At 42.0% G+C, this 18,807-nt stretch overlaps 3 protein-coding genes across 3 annotated transcripts; all 3 read right to left on the bottom strand.

Moving 5' to 3' along the window:
• Window positions 1–6,629: 6,629 nt before the first annotated feature.
• Window positions 6,630–8,663, bottom strand: foxc1a (forkhead box C1a). The gene has a single exon (XM_072441590.1). It carries the CDS (start codon window positions 8,472–8,474, stop codon window positions 7,041–7,043), a length of 1,434 nt encoding a protein of 477 aa, XP_072297691.1. The 5' UTR covers window positions 8,475–8,663; the 3' UTR covers window positions 6,630–7,040.
• Window positions 8,664–12,055: 3,392 nt separating this feature from the next.
• foxf2a (forkhead box F2a) lies at window positions 12,056–15,013 on the bottom strand. Its single transcript, XM_072441588.1, has 2 exons — window positions 13,947–15,013; window positions 12,056–12,223 (listed from the first exon to the last, which is right to left on the bottom strand). The coding sequence occupies exons 1-2, from the start codon at window positions 14,770–14,772 to the stop codon at window positions 12,063–12,065; spliced, it is 987 nt and encodes a 328-aa protein (XP_072297689.1). The 5' UTR covers window positions 14,773–15,013; the 3' UTR covers window positions 12,056–12,062.
• Window positions 15,014–15,783: 770 nt separating this feature from the next.
• On the bottom strand, window positions 15,784–16,563 carry foxq1a (forkhead box Q1a). Its single transcript, XM_072441589.1, has one exon. It carries the CDS (start codon window positions 16,544–16,546, stop codon window positions 15,833–15,835), a length of 714 nt encoding a protein of 237 aa, XP_072297690.1. The 5' UTR covers window positions 16,547–16,563; the 3' UTR covers window positions 15,784–15,832.
• Between the last annotated feature and the right edge of the window lie 2,244 nt (window positions 16,564–18,807).

The following is an 18,807-nucleotide window of genomic DNA, read 5'->3' as shown; positions in this document are numbered from 1 at the left end:
TGTTCACCTCGCTCACCAATAAATGGATGATACAAACTTAACCAATGATTACAAATATTATTATGGACATTCGAAAAGATTGAAGATTACTTTGGACTAAATGTGAAAATTGACAAATTTGTAGGACTTTGGAGCAAATGGGAAGAAGCTCAGAGTATAGCCGCTGCTCTTCCATGTGGCGAGGAGCAAGTTGAGGTGGATTGGATAAAGCAGAATAAAATGGATGGACGGATGAATAAAAAAAGAATCACAGCACAATTTTGTTCTTGTTGAAGGACAAAAGTTGAAAAAGTAAAAATCAGTCTATTGTGGTACATAGCTTATGTGGATTGGAAAATAAATTGCATATTGGTGGACATTGGGATTAATCTCTTTCCAGGTATTATTTATCGATGTACCAGTACTTTTAGTTTTAATGTAATGTAGTGTCATCTGAACATCCAAGTTCCAGTCACAGCCACAGACAACGGTTCCCTCAGAGTGGTTTGCAATCAGATCCATAACCTTAACAGAAATTGAGGTCGCTTCCTGGGTGAGCATATACATTTATCAAAGTAAACACACTCCCGAAAAACATATATTAATTTTAACTGTTCACAGACTTCATGCTGTTTCTGATCTATATAAACAAAAATAACATATCAAGATCACGATCAAGTTAATATTGCAAACAAAATTCTATCTTCAATTATCCACTCCATTTGATTATTTGAAATTATTTATGATTATTTATTGTATTTCTATTTACTTGTTGTATTCATCTTAGTGATCAGATAATACTCTGCTGTAAAGATGATTTACACCGTAATTACCCCTGTGTCCTCGCCACTAAAATTATTTCAGACTTGCACTTCCTGCAAAACCATAAAACATAACAGTCATGCTTTAAATCATATTTATTTTTAGGTTGTTCTCATTTTGCTTAAAGGCATTTCACTTCAGCTTCTTCCTTACCTGCCGTGTTATTATGTAGTGCTGTGTATGCAATGTGACCGTGGTGCTGCCAGGTATCTTTTGAGTTGACTGCAAATGACACTCAAACTGACTTTATATATAGATAGATGGATAGATAGATGGATAGATGGATAGATAGATATATAGATAGATAGATAGATAGATAGATAGATAGATAGATAGCTTATGCTAAATCAACTTTAATAAACCTTGTTACAACAGTTTGAATAGTTTCCTCAAAGTTGCATTTTGAATGATTGATAGATTAACACGTGTAATCCTGTATTTTCCAACCACTAAAGGCTCAATTGCTCAGAAAAGTCCTGTTTTCACCTACCCCCTATCCCTGCCCACATCCCTGTATTTTTGAAAAATTAAGTCTCAGAGTGACACATACATGCTTTTTTAAATGTTATATAGCCACTTTTCAAAAATAAAAACCTGCAAATGACAATCTGCTGGCAGTTGAAGTTAACAATGAAAAGGCGGTTCTTATCAGTTTTGCACAGGAAGTCAATGGACCGGTTTGTATTAATAGTCTGTTATAGATGAATATTGTGGTTTACAATATACAAAATGTAAAATCACGTTATGGTTAAATACTTATGACCTTGGAAAAAAGCACAATATGTCTACTTTAATGTGTTTTATTGTTATATTTTCCCCAGCCCTTTTCTCATTTAGCTAGAAACTTAGTTTTCATGATGTATTTTTAATTTAATTTGTTGTCCTTTTAGCCATTGAAACAGTTTCTGTAAATGTATTATTTTGATATGTTGTTTGTAAATGTAAAATCCTTTATATCCCCTTAACAATAGAGTCCTACAATTTATATTATTTTGAAAACTTAAAAAAGAAAAAAAACTGTAAATAACATGTTTGAATTTGTGTCCACTCATATTATAGCTTTTTCTAAATTATTAATTTAATTTGTCTAGTCTAGCTATTCCGTTGTCAAACACCATTCATCTTAAGGTGTTTTCTGATATCCCTAGTTATTTGTATTATCTATACATTGCACTTGAGTCCATTATACTCTGCTCTATCTCCTGACCCACTGACCCTCTTGCTTGTCTGACTGTCACTCACCATGTACGCCTGTATTCAGACTGTCAGATGGAGGCGTTCATTTTGGTATACTTCACAAAAGGAGCATTTAGCCGATGGTGAAGTCCCGCTCCGGGCTGTGTCTCCACTGATGTCAGGAGACAGCGTTTACAGCCGAGCTCGTTTATCACTGTCCGACAAGCTTCCAGTGACAGTAACAGGAGAAGTGACACGAGACACTGCATGGGCCACTGGTGCGCTCATGTCTCCACCACCGAAGAAACTACTGCATGGTCGATACAAAGACTTGAAATAGGTTGATTCAGTTACTTTTTTACTTTTACTTCACTACTTTTTTGTAGTAGTACTAGAGCATATACCTTTATTTTCTACGTTTTAATAGGACTGAAAAGTTAAGAGTACTTTCTGTATTGTTACGTTTTGGCACAATCATGAGGACATTCTAAAGGTTTTGAGTCCAGAAACATTAGGAAATTGATTGACACAAAAATAAAAAAGTACAACATTTCACTCTTTAATACTTTTTCTTGAGTTTTTTTTTCTCCTGTTTCTTTGTCTTTCTTTATTTCTTTTTAGCTTCATTATTGTAAAATCTTCCACTAATGCTAACAAAATTATTGCATATAAATACCAGCAGGAATATATATAAATGTATTTTATTTATGACATTTTATTCAAAGTCTTATTATGATACAATTTCATGACATTTATAATATATTTGAACAAAATAAATGTTTATGTTTTGACTTTTACATATTGTATATATTTTTGGGTTGTTTTTTTTTAGTTCTCTGCTGATGTACTCATATAATAGATATAGAATAATTTTGAACGCCCACAAAACAGATGTTGCTACCAGTACCATGTCATCTTGGTTCTGAAAACCAAGAGAGATTAGCATTGTTTCTATAGCAATTAACAAAATGTTCTATCTTTGAATGGTCAATGGCCCTAAAAATGTAGCCTATAAACCCATGAATAGATCAAGACTCTTACACTTTTTGACCTGTTTATGGATTTTATCATGTTTTTTTTTCAGTATCAATATTAAATCAAAGAAGTCTACTACTATTTTTAGAATCGATCATTATCTAGGTATTGATTTTCTTTCTTCTTTTGCATTGCAGTGTGTATTAAGATATTTCATAATTGTGGTAAAACAAAATTGAATAATAGACTTGAATTATAGATTTAGGTCTATAGGTCTGCATTATAGATTTTCCTTTTGATAATTCCAAAATTCTTGACAATCTATACAAAAATAAAATACTGTTAAAATTCTCTGCTGTGAATATTGGAGCTTATAAAAGTCTGTTCTTGTGAGAGAGACAGACGCCTGTGTGGACAACTGCAGTGGCTCAGATAGCAGGAGCCACTGGTCAGCTGCTTTCATCTGAGCCTTTTCATGTGCCGGGCTGCGCCGCTCACCTCTGTCCCCAATATATAATGAAAAAAACATATCTGCACATTTGTGGCCCCTGTCTCATCGTGGAATCTGAAAAAAAAGCCTACATATATTTATATTTTATTCCAAATAAAATATACACCTGCCATAAAAACATACACAAGAAACACGAAAAAATGCTTTGTTGAATTTGGACGAAAATGACGACGAACCTTACGGGCCTATAATTTCCAGCATAGTGTCATTTTCTTGCTGGAGACACAGCAGAGCTTTCTTCTGCTTGGCATTTTGGGGGGAAACTATAAAGTCCTAAAATACATTCATAAAAGTAAGCCCTGGTGGAGAATAAACGCAGTGTATGGATCCACGTTTAGTAACCGCAGGCCCCGCTCCAGAGGCGCGTTTTGTGCTCCACAGAGGCCACACTGTTCAGGTGCTGAGGTTCGGCCAGTGCGGAGGGTTACTCAAAGGTCGATGCGCTGCACAGAGCCGCTTTATCTCACTGCGCGGTCAAAACACTCTTTAACTTTTCATCATTTTGCCAATGAATTGATTCACACAATAACAGCATCTGTGTCGAGCAGACGAGCGCGAGGGCCCCGAGTGTCCTGTCCACACAGACCTACGCACACACAAACCTACGCACACACAGACCTACGCACGCACAAACCTACGCACGCACAGACCTACGCACGCACAAACCTACCACACACAGACCTACGCACGCACAAACCTACGCACACACAAACCTACGCACGCACAAACCTACGCACGCACAAACCTACGCACGCACAGACCTACGCACGCACAGACCTACGCACGCACAGACCTACGCACACACAAACCTGCGCACGCACAGACCTACGCACGTCTTTACGTCCAAGGCCCGGTAATTACAAACACCTGGCACAAAGAGCTGCAGTCTCGCGCGAGCACAGAGCGAGGCACGAGCGCACACAGGTGCACGCGGACACCAGGGCCTCGTTTAATACGCCACAGCGTCATAGGCCTGCGCCATGGCCCACGCACTCGTGATTGTGTGCGGCACAACAGGGACTAAGCCTTCAGTGGTGGGATGCAGGCAGCATTTAATGACCGCATTGTCTAATTCATTGTCATTTTAAGACATTATTTTAGTAAAAACAAACAATAAAACCATAGCCTTTGTTTTAATGCTGATGTATTAAGATGTGTGTATCGGCCTATGTGAATTGCGTGACGCACGATGTCAGTTTTCTTATATATGTATACAATACAACAAAACACTAATATTGTATGGATAAATATAACACAATGAAATTGATTGTACAAACACATCGGGGTGCACAGCAGTCTGATTTATGGCTCTTAGTAAAGCCTGCTGTTTTGGAGTAAATGAGTGTAATCTGACGGTAACTGTAACTGCTCTGTGTTGTGTTAACTGTTGTTATGTTGTGAATTGTTTCACTTGAACTTTGACCTGACCTCTTCAAGTGCACTCACAGTCCATTTACGGGTGTTTGTAACGAGTCCTCCATAAGAGCACATAGTCTGATCAGGATTGGTGAGGGCTAAGACGCAACACACTTTCTTAAAAATAATAAAATAAATTGAATTTAAACGTTTTTATAGCCTGACATTAAACTATCTTTATTACAATATTTCCAATAATAAAATAGATTCAATTACACCAGAGCCACAACATTTAATGCACTGCATTGTGGGCCTGTGCTTCACAGCGCTCCTGGTTGGCATTTAGCCCAATGCATAATAAATCAAACATTTCCAAAGTAAATCGACAACTCAAAACAAAGGTTTTTTTCTGCACCTTCAGAAGTAACATCAATTTAAAATAGTGCCAATATACTAATAATGCAGTAAATCACTCACACGTTCCATTCGGGTAAATTCTACAAAATGGTAATAAACGTATTGTTTAGTAATATCCATGACAACAGTGTGTTATAGCGCGTCCTGTTGTAATCCTGGCCGACATCCTCCGGCCTGACCCCGGGTCCCTCACTGCCTCTCACCGCCTCGATCTGCCTTGTTCTTTCCGTGTCTCTTGAGGAACGCTGGGAGCCATGTGATTGCGTTTTATTCCTTCCTGCTTCGACTCCATTCTGTGGCAGCGCCATCAATCTCGGGACTAACACGACATTTGTTTATGAACCGGCCGGGCGCGCGCGTAATGGCAAGACATTCATAATGGCTTTTATTATGAGCCCAAGATCGGATCATTGCCGAGACAGACTTTAGGGAACACACAGAATACACGTGTCTGGAGTTTCTTTTTTCTTGTCTAAATCGTAAAGAGTGAACATTTAGTCTTCATTAATGATAACGAATAAGCAAAGTAAACCTGGTGCTACACCACTTTGAATGTTGTTATTAACTTAAATATTTAAGACTGGAAGACTTGTCACGGTGGCATGATACCTTAATTGTGATGAAAAAATAAATAATATTAATAAAATAAAAAATTCTAATGCTGTGTATGTTTACTAATGTGATCTTGACAGATTAACTTTAAATTACATTATTTAAAACAATAATACTGAGAAGTTTTCATCACCGTGGCTATATTTACGCTTTTACGCACAGGCTAAAATAATATATAACTGTTCCCTAATGTAAATCAATTAGGCAACTGAGCTCATGTGTGTGAGAGGGCTTATTATCTTCTTCTTTTTTCTAACTGAAGATATTCTAATCAGTTGCTGAGAGACTGTTCCTCGGTGATATTGATAACTGCGCCTAAATGGACGGTCAAACAAGAGCATAATAAAAAGAAAAAGTGACAAGTGGAACGACCTCCATTACCTATCAAAACACCATATGGAGCTGTCTTCACTGTCTTCACTGTCTTCACTGTCTTCACTGTCTTCACTGCCGCTGGGTCACACACAGGTAAAGAAAAAGAATGGAGCAGACTGAGGCCCTGTGTAAATTCACTAAAGCTGTGCGTAAATTAATTCCCATAACGCTTTACGCACTACAGTACAATACAACTACATGTGATTTACAAACTACATTTATAGTTTTATAGAACAATATAATATAGAACGTATTTCAAACATTGTGTAAGGAAAACCTGATGAATAATATTATTCATGTAGATATGTGGATTACTATAAATCAAACACGTGCCAATTCCATTTAAAAATTCATTTTTTGTCAATTATAAATTATCTAAAGTTTAGTTAAAACAAAGAGGCGTGAATTTAGATCACATAAAATGACAATTTATTTAAACAAACAAAACAAATCCTTCAAAAAAAAAAACTTTCTAAACAAGAAGAGTCTTTGAAAATAGTATGGTGATATACACGTTCCATTTGTACTTTTTTTTAATATATAATGGCACAATAAATCTGGACAATTCAATTTGGAAACACTTTCTCTGGTGTTTGGTCCTTACAATATCCGGCTACACTTAAATAAATTACTATATGCAATTTACACGTCCATGAAAACTGGCATAGGTTTGGTTTTGCGTAAAAAAAGTCACAAAAGAGAGACTTACGTGTTCATTTGACAAACCAACATCAAGTCAGTGTGTTTTCTGTCTCTAGTCGTTTTTTTTGTTTGTTTTTTAACCTCAAAAGTTCAGTTCAGTTTGGCACTTCTTTGGTCAGAACTTGCTACAGTCGTACACAAACGCCCCGGACGCCCTGTAGATGGACTGACTCGGTGGGAACGACATCTGACAACTGTTATTCCCGTTCACCGGCGAATTATTCAAGCCAATCCTCTGCGACTCAAACATCTCTCTGACGGAGTGAAAATTCTGCTGCTGGCTCGGATACGCGGCCCCTAGATGCCCCAGATCCCCGGTCTGGTTCAGGTACCACGACGCCAGCCTCCCCTGGTGATGATGCCCCTCGTTGGCCGAATTCAAATTGCCGTGGGACAGTGCAGTCGCCGTGGTCGTTACCGCGTAATCTGGCAACGTCTCATCCACAGTGCTCGGCGCCAAATGCCCGGCCCTGTCCCCCGCGTACAGACTCATCGCCTGCATGTTACAATGATACGTCGCGTTGGAGGTAGACGAGTTCTGGCTGCACTGGGAGCCGTACACCGACGTCTGGTTGGGGGAATAATTCAAAGAGAGAGACGGCGTTCTGGAGGACGGCACCAGATCTGACTGCGCGTGAGGCGAGCCCCGCAGGGACGTCATGATGTTGTCCACGCTGAAGCCCTGCGTCGAGGCCTGTATGTTGCCGTGGTGCTGCTGCTGGTTTTGGTGCGGGTTCTGGTGGTGCTCGGGAGGACTCTCGACGCCGATGGAGCGGCCGGACTGCAAGCTGTGCGGGCTCCCGCTGGACATGCTGTGGCTGCTGCTGCTGCAGTCCGGGCTCTCGACTTTTGGCACCGGGTTTAACGACGGGGACTCGGCCTGCGGAGGCGTCATCGCTCCGTTCTCAGTCTTTATGTCCTGGACGCGCACCGGCTGCTCCTGGTCGCGGCCTTGCTGCTGGGATTGCTGCTGCCTGGTTGGCGTTACCTCCTTCTGCAAGCGCTCCTCTTTCTCCTTCAACGCGTCCTTCTTTTTAAAGCGACGTCTCCTCCTCAAAAAGCTGCCGTTCTCAAACATGTTGTACGAGTCCGGGTCCAGGGTCCAGTAGCTGCCCTTGCCCGGTTTCTTGTCATCGCGGGGGACTTTGACAAAGCACTCGTTGAGGGACAAGTTGTGTCTGATGCTGTTCTGCCATCCCTGCTTGTTGTCGCGGTAAAACGGGAACCTCTCCATGATGAACTGATAAATCCCGTTCAGGGTGACCTTCTTGTCCGGGGAGTTCTGGATCGCCATGGTGATGAGGGCGATGTAGCTGTACGGAGGCTTCACCATGTCTTTGGGCTGAGGCTGCGGGGTGTACGGTCCGTAGGCGCGCGCCATGCTGCCCTGGTACTGCTCGTGGGCGGCGTGGGAGTACATGTTCATGGCGGCGGGCATCCCGGTGTAGCCTCCTCCCGCCGCGGCCGCTCGGTAGTAGCCCGGGTCGCCGCTGATGTACGGCACGACCCCTAAAGAGTTGGGGCTGGAGACGGAATAGCGCGCCTGCATGATTTCAGATTATTATTTTTTTTAAACCAAAAAAAAGTGTTCAAATTGCACTCGAAGAAAGTATGAAAATTCGTGAGAGTGTTGGGTTTTACGCAGTCCCCATCTCGCGCTCCTCTGCCACGCTCTGGAAATCCTTCTGAACTTTGGAGCGTCCGCGCGCACACAACTTTTTGCGCAGTTAAATTCTTTCCTCCTTTTTTTTGCAGCCAGTTGAGTGCACTCGAGCTCCTCCCTTAAAGGCAGAAAAAAGCCACAGGAGACGTCCAATGGGAGGCCGGGCCCTGCCGAGGGGAGCAAGATGCCGGGCTTTAGAGGAGGTGGTGTCAGCTTCAGCCCGCTGCGTTTGACGTGACAGGATGATTCAAACGATGGAAGAAATAAGACACAATGTGAGACAAAATGTTGGATCAAATCTCCGTTGTCATAAGTCATTGTATGTCTTCAGAAACGTATGTTGAATTTGTGTGTGTGTGTGTGTGTGTGTGTGTGTATGTGTGTATGTGTGTGTGTGTGTGTGTGTATGTGTGTGTGTGTGTGTGTGTGTGTATGTGTGTGTGTGTGTGTGTGTGTGTCCATCTGGGTCATCAAAGTCATGGATGAATAAAGGCACATGGTTCCACTGTTCTAATATGTTTTTATTCATTTGACTTTAGATACATTGATTTTAATTTTGGTTTACGTCATATGTGCGTCTTGTCCAATAGAGTATATAATTATATCTGTTTTTTTATGGGCTTGGTCAAAAGCAAAAACATTCAAACACCGTAAATTATTACCTTCAACCTTTTATAACCACAATGGGTATTATTCATTGCTTGAGTGCCATTTGGCGGCCTCCATATTACGCAAATGACGCATTGGATCAAAGCAGCTCATTAGCAGTCAGGGTCGAAATGGCTTGACATTACAACGTGAATAGGAACATTTTGGGTTCTAAGGGGTCTTTGGTGTGAAAGATGCTTAACAAAAATAAATGCCTTCAATATCACACTTAATTGCAAAACTAAACGTGTAATCAAGAAGAAAAATATTGTAATTACAACGTTATTACACGTGACGATCCAATGCGCAAAAGTCACGCGTAAAACCCACGTCTTCGCTGCACCGTCGGGCCTCCGTGCCACGCACTGCAGGTGACCGTGCATGAAATTGCAAATGGTCACAGGGAGGCAAAAGTTACAGTCCCAACACTGCGTAATCCCGTGCACGTCGTTTTTTAATGAAACGTGCGTGAGGCGCGTCGGTTTCTCCTTTCACGGACTCAGGCGTGAACTCTGTCCCCCCTGGGCCCCTGGGCTGTTTACACTGCCCTCCGCCCGGTCACCTCCACCGTGCTCGGGCCTTTCACTGCCCCGCTGCCCACCCAGACCCACACAGGCCTCGGCAGGGGCAGTCAGAGGCGCACGGGAAAGGAATTAACCAAAATGAAAATTAATGCGCGATCGAAGAATAAATCTGCCAAATAAAGAGATATTACCCTTGGGTATTTTTATGTTTATTTTTGTATTTCATTTTGTTCTTGTTTATTTGTAAATCGTACAATAATTAGGCTAGTTTTTATTCAGGCTTGTTTTCTCATTCAACAGAAATAATAGCGTTTAGTATAATAATCTGCAATAGGCCCATACATTCAAATAATTTACAGTGGTTTAATTTGTATGAGCGTTACATGTTAAAATAAAGGCACCATATTACCTAAGATTTTATTAAATATTCATAAAATGTACAAATATAAAACAAACATTTGAAGCAAGATGACCTTTGTCAGCCACAGTCGGTGAGGAATACGCCTGAGAACGTGTCTGTTCTGAAGTGACTGTAACGGTGTCGTGATGCCTCCATGTGGCCGGATAATGAACAGCATCTATGTGTTAAGACAGAAGACAGAGTGACATAGATATTTACACACAGGTCTATTAGTGAGACCTTAGGTGGACATGAGCATTCTAGAAACTGTAAATGTAAATGCTACTAACACATGTGAGAACTCCTTTACATTACAACCGCCTCATTTTGCAGTGAAGGATGCAGATGTGGGCCTGTCCCGTCCGTGTGAGAGGTGAGGCTTCTCAAAGCAGAGGGACTTTACTATATTTGAAAACCGCTGCTGCCCCCTTCTGGTTGACCACAATATGACGGCTAATGTTTCATATGTTGTTCATCAGTATAAGTCAAGCGCACAATATTGTCTAAAAGGTCTACAATTTGATTAGAATAAGACATTATGAATTTAACTAAGCACACTTTATTATTTAATCACGAAAATAAGTAAGGAGATATAGTGAGTAAGTTGATCCACCCCTGCTCCCACAAGAAACAATGGCAAGACGATTATGAATAATTGCATTTTCACATCAACTTTATAGTTTTTACATGTCCATTGGGGGTGTTTGAGTTTGGTAGAGACAAGTTGAATTTATTTTTAGATGCTTATTGGTTTCTGTGTATTTTTAGGTAAAAATTCAAACGATATTCTGGGAGTACAAGTAGTTTAGTTCAATGTACCCCAAAACCTGGCTCAATTTACCCCAAAACAATGTATGTAAACAGTTAAGACATGTCCTAAAATGTATGTAAAATTACATATCGTAAAATGTAAATGTAGACATTGCCAATTGCCAATTGGACTACAGATGAAAATTGCCCTGCCTGGCTAACTCTGGCACGTTTACATTCTGTACAAACACATGAAACATAATCTTGTATTTTATTCAGATTGTACGTTTGGACAAATACAAAAGACAAAAACAAACATCAATGAAAAAAAGTGTCTCAAGTCTTCAAGATACAATTAGGTCTAGGAGTGGACTATATATATTAAAGAAACAGTCCAATATATCGATTTGGCTAATACATTCAAAAGGTTACTAAATGTATTGGTTCGGCCTTTGCGTAAGTTCATGTGCGTGCGCATAATTGTTTGACTCGTGGACTTTTCAAATTCGATTCAAATTATTTTACGGAAGCACTTTATATTTTTTTTCAACTCATCCACTGGGCGAAGAGCTGATGCATTCCCTCTTTGGTGAAGACTTGAGCTGTGCAGTTGCGCAGATCATATCTGGAATTCATTTCTCCCAGAACAATGATTGATTTAACGAGGCTCTACTTGTTAAGAACCAGTAGATGGCGCCAAAGATCCGGCTGTTGCCTTTATACGTGTGTAGTGCATCGGACACAAAGTGTAAGTGAGCAGAAACAGCATGACTGTCCCTGACCGATTATTATTACTACAACACAACCTCTCACTTCTACTCTTATGGCTATGATTCATTGAAAAGAAATGATTCAAAAGTTTGTAACAACACGGTGTCATTATGTTGTGGACCATTCAGCTGCTGTGTCTGGGTGTCCCATTACAGTTATAGGTCAATTATATATAAGAAGCCTCAACAATAACACCTTCAGCTAATGTTATTACTCATGATTGTATGTATTAGAAAAAGAAAAAAACTGCTATATCGTGCAACATGTTTAAAATAAATTGAAGTGCTTATGCTTTATTTTTATAATCATTTTTTAAAATTATTGTTATTATTATTATTATTATTTATTTTTATTTTTTTTATACAAAATGTAAGTCTTTGGTCACACGAGGCAGGGCTTGACATCCTGGTACGTGCTCTGGTGGAGGTGGTTCTGCTGGAGGTGCTGGTGATAGTAGGGGCCGGTGCTGGCGCTGGGGTTCAGGACCACGTCCTTCCTGTCGCACGTGGCGCTGGAATGAGAGCAATATCGAGACAGTCCCACTGTGGACAGAGGACACAGGGAAATGTTCATATTAATTAGTTTAATTTTAATAAGGACAAACTAACTCAATTAACTGCTTTTTTAAAAATTATTATAAAACATACATTCAGTGTGTGGATGCAAAACAACTTTCTCCAACTGAACTCAGACAAGACTGAAATCATCGTCTTTGGCCCACAGAGAGAGAAAGTGTAGATCAAGTGAATACATTTAGTAATAATAATAATACATCAAAACAATAAATCAGCAGCTTTTTATCTAGAAAACATTGCCAAAATCAAAAGTTTAGTGTCGTGTCTAAACCAGACTTAGAGAGACTTATCCACGCGTTTGTCTCCAGTAGATTAGACTACTGTAACGGCCGCTCACTGGCCTCTCCAAACGAGCTGTAAAACAGCTGCAGTACATCCAGAACGCTGCTGCTCGGGTCCTGACCAGAACCAGGAAGTATGATCACATTAGTCCTGTTCTCAGGTCTCTGCACTGGCTCCCTGTGGCTCAGAGAATAGACTTTAAAGTAACTCTACTTGTGTACAAATACAAGAACTCTCCAAGGCCCGACAAGCTAGTATGAACCATTTCGGACTCTGAGGACCTCTGGGACCGGCCTCCTGCTGGTGCCAGAGTCAGGACTAAACATGGACCGGCCTCCTGCTGGTGCCAGAGTCAGGACTAAACATGGACCGGCCTCCTGCTGGTGCCAGACTCAGGACTAAACATGGACCGGCCTCCTGCTGGTGCCCAGAGTCAGGACTAAACATGGACCGGCCTCCTGCTGGTGCCCAGAGTCAGGACTAAACATGGACCGGCCTCCTGCTGGTGCCAGAGTCAGGACTAAACATGGACCGGCCTCCTGCTGGTGCCAGAGTCAGGACTAAACATGGACCGGCCTCCTGCTGGTGCCAGAGTCAGGTCTAAACATGGACCGGCCTCCTGCTGGTGCCAGAGTCAGGACTAAACATGGACCGGCCTCCCGCTGGTGCCAGAGTCAGGACTAAACATGGACCGGCCTCCCGCTGGGGCCCAGAGTCAGGACTAAACATGGACCGGCCTCCTGCTGGGGCCCAGAGTCAGGACTAAACATGGACCGGCCTCCTGCTGGGGCCCAGAGTCAGGACTAAACATGGACCGGCCTCCTGCTGGTGCCAGAGTCAGGACTAAACATGGACCGCCTCCTGCTGGTGCCCAGAGTCAGGACTAAACATGGACCGGCCTCCTGCTGGTGCCAGAGTCAGGACTAAACATGGACCGGCCTCCTGCTGGTGCCAGAGTCAGGACTAAACATGGACCGGCCTCCTGCTGGCGCCAGAGTCAGGACTAAACATGGGGGATCTGCATTTTAGTTTTATGCTGCTAAAATCTGGAACAGTCTTCTTGAAGATGTGAGACAGACTTCTACTCTAGCAATGTTCTAATCTAGACTAAAAACAATTCTGTTTAGCTTTGCATTCTTTTCTTGTATGTCTTTATCGGTTTTGTGATTTTAATTTTTTTTTCAGTTGTGTATGAATTGAGCTCTACAAATAAACTTACATTGCATTGCCTTAAAATGGCTTTTTTTCGTCCACAGCATTAATATCTTAAAAGCAATTTTAATTTAGGCTAGTTCAATTAAAACTAACAGATGATTCTAATATTTGAATTAGATCAAAAGGCCCTGCATGCACTGCGCCTGAAGCGAATATAGATGGTGCCCTGTGCATTTAGCTGACATGAGCTTACCTGGGATGTCCGGTGCGTCTTGCGCGCTGTGGTGCAGATAAGTTTGGTCCATGGAGTAGGACGTCACGGCATCGTGCAGCGTTGATGATGCTTGGGGCTGTTTGATGTAGGTCGAGAGGCCCGGTGAGGTCCAGTGCGTGGATGCATTAGTGAAGGGTGAGTCTCCTCGGAGAGTGGAGGGCAGCTCCGGACTATAGTCTGCGCGGCTGCTCACCTGACAACCGGACAAGTATGAAGAGTTTGTCGCACTAAGACCCTCGTATCCACCTGTGGATCCAATCAGCTCTAAATTATACCCACTGTGGCAGGTTAAAGAGCCCGAGATCGGATGGACACCAAAGGTCTCCGGATGCAGAGAGGCTCCGAAGCCCATGCCGTTCATCAGCCGGTACATGGGCCTCAGAGTCTGGCACTTTCTGCGGAAGCCCCGCGGTCTGCGCCTGAAGGAGCCCTCCTCGAACATAAACTCACTGTTGGGGTCTATGGTCCAGAAGTGGCCTTTCCCGGTTCTGCCCAAGCCCTTGGGCAGCTTTATAAAGCATTCATTCAGAGAGAGGTTGTGCCTCACGGAGTTCTTCCATCCCTGGTACGCGCCTCTGAAGAAGGGGAAGCGCGCCTGTAAAAACTGGTAAATCTCACTCAGAGTAAGCCTTTTGATGGGTGAGTTTTGGATAGCCATGACAATCAGAGCAATATATGAATACGGGGGCTTCTCCGGGCGCCTCAGTCCAGATCGTTTACCTGTGGAGCTGTCCATCACCGTGTGCGCGCTCAGAGGAGGATTAGAGTTGTCCAACAGTGGATGCAGGCTCTCAGTGGTCGCCATGGCTCACAGCTGTAATTTACAAATCTGAGTCCTGACAAAGTCCACGTGATCCTAATCCCTCACTCGTTCTGCGTAGTGTCCATTCCTTGCAATGAATGAAGAAATCCCGATCATTAGCTAAATCTGCCTCTCCATGCATCAGCCTCGTGGACCGCTCCAAGAAGTCTGAAGTAGCTGACCCCTCCCTGTGGACCGGATCCGAGAAGAAGCTGGAAGTGGAAGAAAAGGCCAGTCTCCTCCCACACACCAGCACTCACTTTTCCCTAACAATTAGCAGAAGATCATTTGGAACAATACACGTCCAGAACATGGCACAGATCTGAAGTCCTTTGTGCCCATGTGGTTTCATGTCGAAATGATGTTGGCAAATTGAAACATTTGTTTGGGGTCTGGTCAGACTCTGCCGTGACAGAAAGCGTGCCTTTTCCATCAAAAGAGGCCCATAGTTTATACCACCCACAGCGCGCGAGTGTCAGTTTACCTTGTGAAGTCTGGGTTACATCATAAATCTGTGTTTTGGCTAAAGGGTGAGAGCTTAGAGGAAATCCAAAATAGATATAAACTGATTTGCCATCTTAATGTGTACAGTGAATACATGTGCAGTTATAGAGCACGAGTATTAGTTATAAAACGAATTAGAATATTGAGAAACGGGATTTTGTGCGTTGTGTTCAAACTATATTGAACTTTTTTATTTTACGTTTTAGAAAAAAAAGAGTGAAAGAGAAATATCTAGTACATTTAATTTGCGGACAGTGTCAGTTCACCAACAGACAAAATTAGGTACTCATTTTAGTGTTGCTTGTCATTGAAATATCTTTTGGTGTTTCTGAAATAAATAACATTATGTCAACACAAACGGTTTTTGTGTGAACAGAAAAAAGCGACAACACTTAAAATAAAGCTTCACTCAGAGTCCAAACTCATTAAATATTATTTATTACAACATTAAATAAGTAACAATTACAATTACAACAAAGCTTTTTACAAAACAATATGAATATAACATGTGTTGCAGTGTAGGCCTCTGCATCCAAAGCAGTTTTAGCAGTTTGACCTGTCACTTCTTTGTTTTGTGATGATGCTGCACGTCACCCATGTCAGTCACGTAAGGAAACGCAGCAGCAGGAGCCACGTTAAATACGTTTACGTGCTGCGTAAAGTGTCCAGAGTGACGCGAGTGAGCGGAAGGATGGACCAGTGTCTCTGCTGCACGCGCGTCTCCTCTGAAGGGCGTGCTGAGGATGCTGTCTATCGTGAACGAGCTGGAGAACTTCGCCCTGGGCTCAGAACTCACAACGAGTCCGGAAAAGTAGTCACCCTCGAGCATTCTTTTACCGAGACGTCTCCTCCTCCGTTTGAACACTCCGTCCGCGAACGTGTACTCGCTCTGAGGGTTAAGCATCCAGTAATTGTCCTTCCCCCACGGCCGGGACGGGTCACGGAGCACCTTGACGAAGCAGTCGTTCAGGGACAAATTGTGCCTCACCGAGTTCCTCCATCCCGTGTAGCTGCCTCTGAAGAAGGGGAACTTGTCCATCAGGTAATCGTTAATCTCCGCCAACGTGAGCTGGCCCGTCGCAGAGTCCCGTATTGCCATGGCGATGAGGGCGATGTAGGAGAAGGGCGGTTTGCCTCTGCGCGCGTAAGGCTTGGGACCCTTGGACACCGGGTTGACAGGTGATGGGCTGCAGGTGGTCCTGTCTCCGTCTGACCCCAGCTCTTCCTCCCTCTTGAGGCCGCAGTGACCCCCACAAAGCACCTCGAGCTTCATAGTTCCCAGCAGGTACAGTGTATTCTCACCTGCTTTCACTTACAGCAGCGTCTTATATATGGCTCACCTCGGACCAGCCCAAAGTGGGAGAGGCTAAATCATTTGAAAAGACATCGACGTACAAAGGTTTCCATTGCGTGTGTAATGTGACAATAAAAACCACGGTTGTAATTGTCTTGACAAGATCCCATAAAATGGTGGGAAGGTAAGTGCACACAAAGGAACATGATGTTAGCTATAAAAGTTCAGTTCATTGTGTGCCTTAACTGGGCGAGGAAAAGTGGGATGGTGCATGCTGCTGTTAGATATTGGGATTGAAAATGTCTAATAATTGTGAGGAGCAAGACAAAAAGAGAAATGGCAAATTCCTTTTATATGTATTTTTTTTAATCTAGTTTGAAATAAAAAATAATTAAAATAAAAACAGGACCTTTTCAGATTAATTTAAAATGATAAATGGAAAATGCCATAACACAAATATCGGATCAGTCTGATGAGATCACTGCCAATACACACAGATTACTTGTACAAGACATTTTGTACTAGACATCACCTTACAGAAGCTGAAGGTGAAGTGTTCATCCTGTGAATGTGATTCGAAGGTCAGCGGTTCAAATCCATCTCTAACATAAGCACTGTTGGTGGAGAGTTCACAGGTTGACAGCCCAATCCCTGCTCCTGCAGTGATACAGTATATATATTGTGGGCTGCTGTATCAACATCCAGGCTTTCAACTTCTGGTTCATTGGGGCTGAGCTGAAGCTAAAACAGCTCCTGGAGAGGACATGGGGGGCTGTGTTCACAGTATTTGTATCAGTGTGTCTGCTAAAGGTGAGACGAGCAGAGGCTGCAGCACAGAGTTGATGTCTCTCTTGTTTTTGTATGTGTGTAATCTAAAGCATGGCAGTTATTGTTCTTAATATGTGAACCTGCCTGCACAGGTCAGTCCCTGTACTAGCTCATGCAGTAACGTGTGTTTAGAGATGAGTAAAGATGAGTTTGGATTTCCTCACCTTTGTTTGAACTTTTTGTGGATACAGTGTTTGTCAATGTTGTAGTTCTGTATTTACTTATTTATTTCAAGCGGCATACCACAGGCAAAATTAACAAAAAAAGCTTCAGAAGGGAATACAATCTTTACAGATTGAGTCTAAGATTGATTTAAAACAAATAAATAGACAAATAAATATAAAATCAGATTAAATAAAATTACATTTATTTTTTTTCAAACCTTCCTGGAAGAGGACCCCCAGACCCCCGGAATGACTCTTGGTTATGGTTGACAATAAAAAATACTTGTATTGAAAAGTGGCAGGTTAATGCATGTAATAAACATGTTTACCTGTGTTTTGCTGCTAAGGTGGCCAGAATCACTCTAAACAATTTACAGTCTTTGCATATAGCACTTTCAATGCACATAGATATAATAAATAATATACATATCAATAACATATGAGGGCTGGTCTATTCAAAATGTACCCTGGCGTAAAATAAGTTGGAGTGTGTGTTGTGTTGGTGGTTGAAGGGCGTTGGCACTGAATTGCCGCCACAAACCTGTCAATCAACCATATAACACAGCTGTTGTTGAGCGGTAAAACAGCAAGATAAACTATTTTTTGCCGTTTTTATTTCTTTCTTCTTCTAAAAAATTTCTGTACCAAAGGTCGAGGGTGGAGACATACGGCAAACAGTCACAGTCGGGAGGTGAACCCACGGCGCCGAGGTGGCAACAACCACATGTGCAACGCCCAAAACCACCACAGTTCACACCAGAGAACACTTATTTGCTTTTCAATCTTTGGTGACTGGAACGTAGAGGTGCACTTTTATTTTTTACCCCCAATTGTTTTCTTTACACTTTTTTAAACAATAATTTTAATAAAAAATATCAAAGTTCTGCCACAACCTGTTCAACTTCAAGATTTCAGCCTGAGGATATTATGTAAACAAGGCAACAAATCAATTAGTTACCAATAAATAGAGCTTCTTATAATAGCTCAGTGTTTTCTCTTTGCCTCCCACTGTTTAAATCACAATGAAAGCATGCAGTTATTTTTATGACCTGTAATTATTACTTCTTATCGCTAAATCAAATACACGTCCCTGTATTAAAACAAGCTCTCAAGTCACATGGGGAAGTTACGTTCTATTAGCTGCTATTTAGAAACCTGTTGGACACGATGGGACGCATTCCGAGCAGTTTACCTTTTGTTAACTCTAAAATTAGCTGTTTTTGCACGTGTGGGTTACTCATGTTTGTG

This window comes from Eucyclogobius newberryi, unplaced genomic scaffold (assembly GCF_026437365.1).
Source record: "Eucyclogobius newberryi isolate DKJ021-1_F unplaced genomic scaffold, fEucNew1.0.hap1 SCAF_12, whole genome shotgun sequence".
Taxonomy (NCBI): domain Eukaryota; kingdom Metazoa; phylum Chordata; class Actinopteri; order Gobiiformes; family Gobiidae; genus Eucyclogobius; species Eucyclogobius newberryi.
The sequence above is the reverse complement of the archived record's forward strand: the minus strand, read 5'-3'. Positions and strand labels throughout refer to the sequence as shown.